At 39.6% G+C, this 10,944-nt stretch overlaps 1 protein-coding gene across 1 annotated transcript in view; it reads left to right on the plus strand.

Moving 5' to 3' along the window:
- Positions 1 to 9,301, plus strand: part of LOC113230380 (disintegrin and metalloproteinase domain-containing protein 10-like) — a 20,894-nt gene extending 11,593 nt beyond the window's left edge. Inside the window, exons 8-13 of the mRNA XM_026464291.1 lie at positions 15 to 48; positions 475 to 586; positions 3,861 to 4,016; positions 6,716 to 6,878; positions 8,126 to 8,304; positions 9,200 to 9,301. Coding sequence (XP_026320076.1) covers positions 15 to 48; positions 475 to 586; positions 3,861 to 4,016; positions 6,716 to 6,878; positions 8,126 to 8,304; positions 9,200 to 9,301 — 746 coding nt within the window. The remainder of the gene's footprint in view (positions 1 to 14; positions 49 to 474; positions 587 to 3,860; positions 4,017 to 6,715; positions 6,879 to 8,125; positions 8,305 to 9,199) is intronic.
- The last annotated feature ends 1,643 nt before the right edge of the window (positions 9,302 to 10,944 follow it).

The raw sequence follows: 10,944 nt of genomic DNA on the forward strand, positions 1-10,944 counted from the left end.
AAAGTTACTTACAGTAGAAGTTACAGAGAGATATCCTGGAATGATGGTGTTAGTAATAGCACCAATACTCACGATTCTAGCATTTCTTCCGCAACATGACCAATGTCAATTACAAAACTTGGCACAGGGATCTTAGTGAAACGGCAACCATAAGGAGAACCTGTTGCCCAACTCCTGGATTAATCCTATAAGAACGCTACTAATCAGGAGAACTCGTTTTGCGAACTTAAGGTACATATCGTGCGTTCACTTCGCGAGCATATTCTTTCGCTGGTCAAACATTTGGCGAAGATATTATAAAGAAATTGGGGACGTTCTTCCGGATTTCTCGAAAATTCAAGCGTGAAAAATATTCGCAAATTGTTTCGTGAAAATTCGCGAAATAATTTTGCGAATGTTTTCAATGAGTTTTGTCCTTTCAAGTCGCTTCTCTTTCGATAGCTTATGCCTCATCTTACGCAATTGTGTTTCCAGCACGCTGCATAAAGAAGGATGCTCGGTAGCGCCATCTGCTACATGTCATCCGTCTCAAGGGCTTTGCTGTACAGTTGATTGTCACTACACCAACCTCACGAAGCATGGCATTGTTAGTAAGCATTACCTTGATGTTGCTTTGTAGTTTTATAATGAAAGGTATCAGAATTTATGAGAAGCATCAGATTTTGCAACTTGTTTTTTATAATATCAAGTAACGGGACGAACAAATCTCGCACCTGATGGGAAGCTACACGCCTGTCCATTACAGCTGCAATGCCACTCAGAGCTTTAAATCGCAAAGATCTGAGGGGCACTGCCACTGCGCCCGTCACCCTGAGACATAAGTTGACAAGTCCCATGTGCCTGTAATTTCACCAGCACCCTTACCCTTCAAAACCGGAACACAGTAATGCTGACACTACTGCTTGGCGACAGAAATAGGTAACTTCCCTGGACGAACTTTTTCACAAGGAACTTTACTGCTATTAATCTTACTCTTTCAAACCAGATTTGGATCTCGGACGCCATAGACGCAGTAGACAAAGACATCGTGAGGCAGAGCCGTTACACGTCCTTTTGTTTATTTTTTACCTTATTTGCTCCAACCGCCTATAAGATTTACCATAATTATAGGTAGGGGAGACCGGGTCTGGTAGTTCCCGGGGTAAGTTGTTCTCACAGCAATAACTTTGCAAGAAAAATATATAGCAATACATGTGAAGCACGTTAAAGCGTCAGGTGATGCGCATTCTCGGCGGCGGAAGTGTGGCTATGTGCTTGGAGCTGTCAAAACATCACGTAAGTATATTTTTCTTGTTTAAATTTTTTGGTCTGCCTTTGTTTATTATGAGCCGATTCATACGTAACTTTTCCAAATTGTAGTGACATTAGTAAGGAATCTTATTGTTTGAGTATTTTTTTATTGATTCTATTACTTTGCCGGTATGTCAGTCTTCTTATAAAAACTTGATTTGGGGCGATAAGTTCCTCCCTCGATCGGCGGGTTGTTCCTAGGAACAACTTCCCCAATTGATCTGCAATCATACTTAAAATTTTTATGACCATTTTTCTTTGTTTTTAGGATGCGAAACTGGGGCCATGTCAAATATTTAGACAAGATGATAGAGTCACTTATGTGTGTGTATGAAGAAATGAGCTATGAATAATATTACTGATGAATAGAAAGTAGTTGTTTGTTTTAAGTCGTTGTGCATAATATAAACAATACAATTATAAAAAAGGTGGTTTTATTTAAGAAAATCCTTGTTATCCTGTGATAATTTAGGCGGAACAACTTGTCTCAAAGGCGGAACAACGCGCCCCAAAGCGGGGCTGAATGTTCCGCTCCGAAATTTGTCAAAAATTTGCCTCTATGAAAAAGATTATTTAGATATTAGTAGAAGTGACTATACTATTACAAAAAGCGATAAACATTTGTTCAATATTCAGCCCCGTTCTCCCCTACTATGAAAGAAACTATGCCAGTCTGCTGCATATTTTTTGTGTGATAGCTTTGTTTTTATTATGATATCACGAACAAGTCGTTTACCACTGGGCAAACGACATGCCTATCTCTAACAGTTGCAGTGCCATTCAGGCTTTAAATCACAAAGAATTGAGAGGCACTGCCACAGTGCCCGTCATACTCAGATATAGTGTTGACAAGCCACGTGCCAGTAATTTCACGAGCTATCTTTCCCTTCAAAACGGAAAGCACTAATTCTCACATTAGTTACTGCTTGGCGGCAGAAATAGGTATGGTGGCAATAGTTGTGGCCAAATATTTCACAAGGAGGTTTACTCTTCGAACTACACTCTTCGTGTAACCAACACACGGCGATTTTTAGCAGCAATGCAAACGCGCGTTCGTGACACGCGCGATTGATGCACGATCGATGCAATCGCCTATAAATTCCAAGTGTAGCGATGCAATCGCGCGTTTGTAGCGATGCAGTCGCGCGCTTGCATCGCTGCTTAAAATCGCGCGCATGTGTAAAGGTACCTAGACGATTAACGACTGCATCGCGTTTGCATCGCTGCTACATAGGGCGCACTATAAGTTTCCGGAACTGGCCACTTACATAAACAATATTTAAAAAGCAATTACAACATTTTAAAATGGAGCTCTTTGGCTGTAGAATACAGTTTGTTTCATCCGACTGTCACTTGTTTTTACATTGTGGCGTCATTTTAAAAATTGGTTGACTACATCACCATGGATTTAACTCGTGAAAATTTTCGTAGTATGATTTTCTACGACTTTAAGTATAATTTAACAGCTCAGCGGAGCTTCGCTCGGCTTCAAACTGCTTTTGGCGATGAAGCACCATGCAAGACGATTATTTATAGCTGGTTTGCAGAATTGAAACGCGGTCGTGTGAATCTCAGTAACGAATTTCGTACTGCGCGCCGTATGATCAAAACAGACAGGCATGTGACATCCCATGAGATTCGGGCATCTTTAGGCATAGACATGAGTCAAATAAAACAATACTACATAAATATTTGGGTGTGGAAAAGCTGTGCTCTCGGTGGATCCCACACTAATTAACTGAGGCTCAAAAAACGGATCGCGTCACGTGGTGCAATGCCATGCTTACCAGATTCAACGAAGGGGCATCAAATTTGGCGTAGGACGTAGTAACAGGTGACGAAACATGGATTTATAGTTACGATCCCAAAAGAAAGCAGCAATCGATCGTTTGGGTCTTTCGAGATGAGCCGAAATAACCAAAGTGGCGTGCGTGCAAAGTGCCTCTAAGCGGATGATCGCTTCTTTTTTTAATAAAACTGGACACGTGGCTACTGTTGCTTTGGCGAATCATTATACCATGAATATTGATTGGTACACGACCATTTGTTTGCCGGAAATTCTTGACAAACTCCGTAAAAATAACCGTAAACGCCGTATTATGTTGCACCACGATAATGCCAGTTCTCACACGGCCAGACAGACAAATGAATTTTGAAGGTGAACAACGTTGACCTTATGAGCCATCCCGTACAGTCCCGACCTGACCTTGTGACTTTTATTTATTCCAAAAATGAAGAACCAGTTCGCGGTCAACGATTTTCATCACCTGAAGAGACTGTCGAAGAGTATTAAAAATATTTTTCAGAGATTGTCACGGACGAGTAGCATAAATGTTTTCAAAATTGGCTCATTCGTATGAAAAAGTGCATTAACGCTAACGGAGAATATTTTAAGAAACAATAAATTCATTTCTGACCATTTATAGTATTTTTTTCTTATTCATTTCGGAAGCCTATAGTACGCCCCACGTAAAAGAGGGAGGATATGACATGGCATTGTTCGTTCGTATGAATAATTAAGGAATTGACTATAATTGGTTCATGTTCATATTCCGACAGTCATGTTCCAGGACTGCACTGAAATGGACCTCGAATGCGGGTGCCCCACCAAGACCAGCCTGTGCAGATGTGCGTTGGGGGGAAGATGTCTTCCAGACGGCACCTGTCACGCCGCCGAGTGCGCCAAGCTTGGGTTAAAAGAGTGTGCCTGTTACTCTAAGGGACCGGTGAGATTGATATAATATGTCTTGGTATAAAAGTCACATGTGATTATACGTCAAAAGTGGCACATCTGCAATATAATAACTTTTAGGGACAGGCTTAAAGATTCTAGATTAAAGGAACAAAGTTAACAATACAAATTTTTATATTTGACCTCACCGAATTGCGAAGTGTGTGGGATTCCTGACGATGTACATCATTTGCATGGAGTGTGTTCGGACGGAATCTATCAAACCGCGCTTATTTGCACAGGTTGGTTTCCGTACATTTAATGTTGGGTGATTTCAATCTGTTTTGTCGGAGCCAACATGTAAATTGCCGCGAAGGTTTTGTAATACATATTTGGTTAGATAGTATTTTTATTTATCTGTCTGGAGTTCTTAGGTTTTCGCGATTGTTACACATAGGAAATTAAACTATTTTTCAACGTTGACTATTGCGTAGTCAACCGTGACCATGGGACCTGTAATCCGGAAAAATAGTTTCATTTCTTATCTGTCTGGATTTTATTAAGTGTTTTCTTAAGGTATTGTTTTCCTAATGATGCTGATATGTTCAATAACGATCAAAGCCCCAAAATAAATGAAGAGTAAAAAAACTTTTTTTGAGTTTATTGAACGTTACGATGTTATAATGCCATTACAGTCAATTATTTTTATGGAATTACGGACCAGCAGACCTTACAAATCTTTGTTTTTTGTTTTTAACAACTTTTTTGCCGTGACGCGTGGGAATAACTTTTAAAGCTTAAATAGAAGATATAAAAAAAATCACATAATTTGTTTCATGCAGTTCGTTATTTTTATGACATGCGATAAAAGCAATTTTGACGTATGATCACATCTGATTTTACTATACCAAATGTACTAATTTCTAAGAACCTAACGTACCTATATTTCGTCGATTAAATTTGACCTCCAAACTCTGTAAAACCAACGAACGTCGTAATTTCGTTTTTGGACGAAATTCTTTTTTGACTCTTCAAGCGCAATATCGAGCAATTAAAGCTTAAAATATAGTTTATAAACCCACTTCTATGTAAAATTATCTTCCGCAACGTAATAATACCGCAATAAACATTGACCTACAATAAAAAAGGAGTTTCTCAGGATACCCATCGATCCAAGGAGACATCTAATGCCACAAACTAATTAATTCACTGTTCCTTGTACATCTTCAGCTTATTGACCACCAAAATCCTGCACCACGTAAAAACAAAACATCTAGTAATAGAGGAAGAACTACTAAACCTGCATTTTTAACATTGCCACCATATAAATTAAATTTACAAACATCATTAAAAGACAGGAAGAAACCGAACTGCTACAAAAATGAGAACGTGTTAGGGTCGCAATAGAAAGTAAAGCCTAAGAAAATTACTAAGTCTAAGAAAAAAAACAAAAAGCTTGCCTAACCTAAAAATGAAGCTCAAGAAAAATTACAAATGCACTGGCACAGATGGTGCTTTTATTACGAGAATATTGCAAAAAACATAATAGTATTTAAGAGAGCGAGTATTTAATTTATTCATAATAATTACGTATGAGGTTAATAACACTAATTACATAAACAAAGTTCCAAAATTATTTACAAAATTGTGACTCCATCGTACTAAAATTATTAGAGTCCATAGTGCGCACCACTGGTCCGTAGTTTAGGAATTAGTGGTCCATATTAAGTGACTTTTTCAGGAAGACTCAAGTTTGACATATTTTATAAAAACGAAGCTATTTTGTTATAATTATTAATACACGTAGAGAAAATTCCTTCGATCCGGGCGGATTCGAACCGACGTCTTCTAGCAAACCATGCCAGACGCTATGCCAACTAAGCCACGGAACGAACCAGCGGACTCACGAATTTTTCTATGGCTTGTTTGTTGGATTTTTGTAACTGATTTTTCAACGACTACTTAGCCGTAGCGCTATCTATGAGAAATCTATGAAAGTGCTTCGTCACCCAGTTAGGTAACTTTACAGCCACCAGCCCTGGCTAGAGATGTCGCTATTAACAGTATTTAAATTTGTATTGAATTGATATTAAATTATTTTTTGTGAAATTACTCCACTAGTTTGTATTAATAATTGCTTTGGGACGGATGTCGGGCGGAGAACGTGAGTACAGTGCCAGGGCTGAACGCATGACAAACATGCAGACCGAGTGCGGGCCGGGCACGCGGAAGTTGTATTCCATTGAGTTATATGCAACCGTCCATATAGAGCGGTAGCAGCGACAGCGTGTGATCCGGAACCGAGCTAGGACGTAATTTTTTTTTACAACACTTGAGCGTGTTTTTATTTAAGTTTCTATATGAATTGGATCGAAATTTCTTTTACGTTGCTTCCGTAGCACTAATAAAAGCAGAAAATTTTCTTGATCTTATCCGACAGCGATGTGCTTTCTTTAAAATCTGTGTAAAAAATTAAACGTGGCCGCATTTGGTGTCACACTGGCCGCCTTCGCCCCGCTATTCCACCGCGAACTACGCTTGGGCACAGCAGTCCCACGGCACGCCCCGGTAAGCATTCACTTCCCGCAGGTTCGCCCTCGGACCGTTTTTCCCTCTGTACCGCCTGTGTAGCCTAAGCTTAAACCTTAGTGATACGTACAAAGGGTTGGATGACTATGAAACTCCCCGACCGTAAGCTTCTTGGTAAAAGCAGTTCTAATACTGTTGAGTAGTCACTAACTGGAATGTGTTCAGGGCGGTGCACTAAGTCGAGCGCGACGCTGCGGCATCTGCTGCCGTATTGAGGTACAGGGCGAGACGAACGGCGTTTGCGTGGGCGCAGAGTTCGCGGCAAAGCTCATCCTTGACAATGGGTTCAAGCTGCCTGATGATTGGCCCGATGATGACTATTCTGGTCGTGAGTATTCAACCAACTAGGTACAGCTTCAACGCTATAAGCACTTTTTTTAAGTTAAATGGACTTGCCCTTGACCACTACCTAGCTCTGGAGCAAAGATTAGATCTACGATGGAACGAGCTCGCCTAGACACCTATTCAGTCTCACCTTAAATATACCCGGGTTGTATGAGCTCGGAAACACAGACGCAGCAGACGCAGGAAATTCCATTCTTGGGCTGTCCGCATAATAAAAGATGATGAAAACCGCTTAGTACGCCTGAAGGGAATATCGACCAAGCGAGGATAATATCCCGCCGTAGGTTTGGATGTCCGATGGTAAAAGAGGGCGGGTGGGATGAGCTGATGGAGCTCATGGGCACACTCACCGAAATATATTCTGTAGAAAACTTTGCGCCGGTGCATCATGTTCTATAGTTCTATAGTCTATCACACGTCTTCCTATATTTGCTATGTATCTCTTGTTTAAATACGTTTACAGTATTTTAAACCGACTTCAAAAAAGGAGGGGTTCTCAACTCGACGTTTTTTGTTTCGCGATTACTCCATTTGTGAACCGATTTTGATGATTATTTCGTTAGAAAGAGGGTACCTCAGTATTGGTTTCATTTAATTTTAATGAAAATATTCCACCTCTAAGGGTGACAAACTAGGGGATGAAATCGATTTCACGCACTTCCCGGTAACTGATGTCAATAAAACTTGGCAAATAGATGTAATTTTACGAACTTTCTAGGTCGGTTTTTTTTATAAAAAATTATAATTCGAATTTATAAAAATATCATTGACAGTCTTCGATAGCATGTTTTAAAAAAACCTGTATCTGGGCCTCTCCCAAGGTCAATTTCATCCTATCTTCAATCGTCTGTGTGTGTGTATACGCCACGTTGCGACCTTCTGCATATTATCGTCACACCCTGACAAGCGCCACCATGTCTTCATCATCGGTAAGACGTACCACTGCAGGGCACGGGTCCTCTTAGGAGACACTTTAAGCAAGCAAACCAAACCACATTCACTACTTGCAAGGCAATCCGCCGCGCAGGCAGGAAACTGCTCACACACTATCCTGCGTATGACCCACGTATGGAGACTAGCAGAACCCATTGCAGGATGGCTTGCATACTGCTACTACATTCATAATCCTGCATTACGTGGCGGACGGCAAGGCGGACTGCAAGCAACGCAGGAAAATGAATGTCCCATGTCCCCTTTTACTCCAAACAAAAGTGTTATTATTATCCACAGCAAACGTATCCGTACACCTCTGCCACGAGGGCAAGTGCACGACTGCGAACCTGCGCGCGTGGCCCATCGGTGACCCATGCGTGTCCCGCGGCGTGGTGGGCGTGTGCACAGCCATGGGCATCTGTGTGCCGAGATACGTCGTGCCACAGTCGAATATATATCCCGCACTTATGTTACATGTTAGCAGAGTCTAATTTTCTTTATTTTTTCGAAGCTTGAGCCAGTTCTCGCAAGATAATAGCTCCCGTTGCTTTGGAGTACGCGACTGATGTGCACAATCGTGCGGTCTTTCCCTTTTCCTTCCAAGGTCTTTACACGCGCGTTTAATCGCGTAGGATTGCTGTATCACACGCGATAAAGTGTCCGTGTAAAGCCCACTTGTCGATCATTCTCACTTTCGGTGTCCTCAGCTTAATTACCGTAGCTATTGTTTTTTTCTTAATTATACCAATAAGAACTACTTTAAGCTTAACTATCAATATGTCTAAATGGCATTGGAATAGTCAAAGTAGTTTTCGAGTTATTACGAAACAAATATTTTATGGAAACGGTAATTAGATCTAATTACCGTAGCCGTGGATTTTTAACAAACAACAAACATTTTTAACAAAAACCGACTATTTCTGACACAGCTGAATTTATTACTTGTACGTTTTGCTACATTTGGTTTATTTCTACTGATACAAGTGCCATTAAGGATTTTGAACGGCCACTGAGACACCGAATGTGAGAATGGCCGTAATGTCTGCTGCGATGAAACGCAACACGACAATATTGTATTGAGCGCTAAATCTGTTTGAGCCGGTTAAAAATACCAATATGTCGCACAACGTTGTTATCGCTCTTATTACATTTCAGTGAAATCTTCATGGTATTTGTCCCGGCTCAAAAAAAATTTAAGCTAATAATGTATTGTAATAGATAACTGTCTCCGTGGCCGAACGGATACCATCCTGGACTGGCCGGGAGAAATATTTGTATGGTCTACATTCCTGAGTTTGGGTGTAATTTGTGTGTGCGTTATTATTATATATTCCAGAAAATTAGCACTACATATAAGTTTTTTTTACACAGAACGTGAAAATGATAAAAACAAAAACGAAATCTTCGTCGACAACAGTTGCAAGAGTTTCATTGTCGTTATTACTAATACTAACTATTTATTTTGTCAAATGAATAAAATGTTAGCATAATATTTTGTATTTTTATTAGCACAGTTCACATATTGAAAAAAAAATCATATAAGTACACTGAGTGTATTGAATTTTTTATGACCATACATATAAGATTACTAGATTATACGTTACTACAATAAAGCTGCACAAAACTACAGCTTTATTGTAGCATCAAAGTCAAAGTGTCATTTATTCTATCATCATCATATACAGCCTGACTTCACCCACTGCTAGGGTATATGCCTCCAAGTTTCTGTGCCTCTACCCACTGTCCCGTGCTAATCTCGATGTCATCCGCCCATCTCGCCGGACCATCTCTGAGACAAAACTTTCCACAAGTCACGGGCCAGCGCGGCGTTTTACGGCTAAACCCCAAATACGATTTGTGCCAATAGGTACATTTATTCAATAGGTGAAATAAATTGCACTTGAAAATGTCATTTTATAAGCTAACACTCGTTCACTGTGCTGACTTCCCCGAGAACGAAGAAGAGCAAGAAACTATAGGGATTGCTCTTTTCAAATACACTTAAATGCAATGGAATACATTTCGAATCAGATTTGTATGGAATCTAGACCCATGTCGTCTATCCATACATCTTTATGTAACATGTAGTCTTCAACTTTGTATTAAGACTTTTCAATTAAAATACCTACTCTTATACTGTAGGTTTGAAACTTATGAAATGACAATTTTAATAAATGCTCCGGAATCTTATTGTAAAAACGTAAAGAATCGTTAGCCTTTATTAAACGAAATCGTGGTACCATCACTTTGGACTTAGGTCTCAAGGTTGATATTATGGGTAGGATGTTCTTTTATAATGAAATTATGTGCATTTTAATAATGTAATATTTACCTTCTGTGATGCCAAGTTCGGAAAGTGCTTAGCATATTTTACATCAACCTACCTCACACGAAGAGAGTACTACTCCCTAATCTCTCTCATCATATATAAATCACATTAGTATGTACAAAGTACAGTAAAATCCAAACATCCTCCAGTAAAGTTAGGCCTAGAAACTCTCCCACATAACACAGTAGTAAAGTACCTTGGGTTCTACATCGATCGGAGACTAACATGGAAGACCCACATCCAAAAGTAACGTGATAAACTCAATTATAGAACCAGGTGCTTGGAGTGGCTACTGGGTAGTCCAAAGTATCTCTAGAAAATAAACTATGTACTAGGCAGTTCTGAAACCAATTCGGACCTACAGTATTGATAACTGCTAGTCAGTGAAACATTGATATTCTGCAACGATACCAAAACAGTATTCTCAACTGCAAATGCTCAATAATAATTCACTAAAATACGTGAGATCCGCGAATATCTTAAAATGCCTACAATTATTGAAGAAATTAAGTCCTATAAAGAAAGAATAGCTCATACTAACAAACTAGCTAAAAGGCCAGATAGAAGCGTAAAGACATTTGGGATTCAACTAACTGGGTGCCTACAACAACCTCTTAACACAATATTACTTTAACCTTACATTGAGTTTTCGTATAATAACGCGCTTAAAGTAAGCTTATTGCAATATTAAAACTATGATGTTTTATTGGCAGCTTTGTGAGTATTCATTATCTCAGTTCGTACTATGACGCGACTTTAACATTAAAGTAATATTGCTCTTATGTCA

This window comes from Hyposmocoma kahamanoa, unplaced genomic scaffold (assembly GCF_003589595.1).
Source record: "Hyposmocoma kahamanoa isolate Upper Pololo Valley unplaced genomic scaffold, ASM358959v1 101, whole genome shotgun sequence".
NCBI classification, from domain to species: domain Eukaryota; kingdom Metazoa; phylum Arthropoda; class Insecta; order Lepidoptera; family Cosmopterigidae; genus Hyposmocoma; species Hyposmocoma kahamanoa.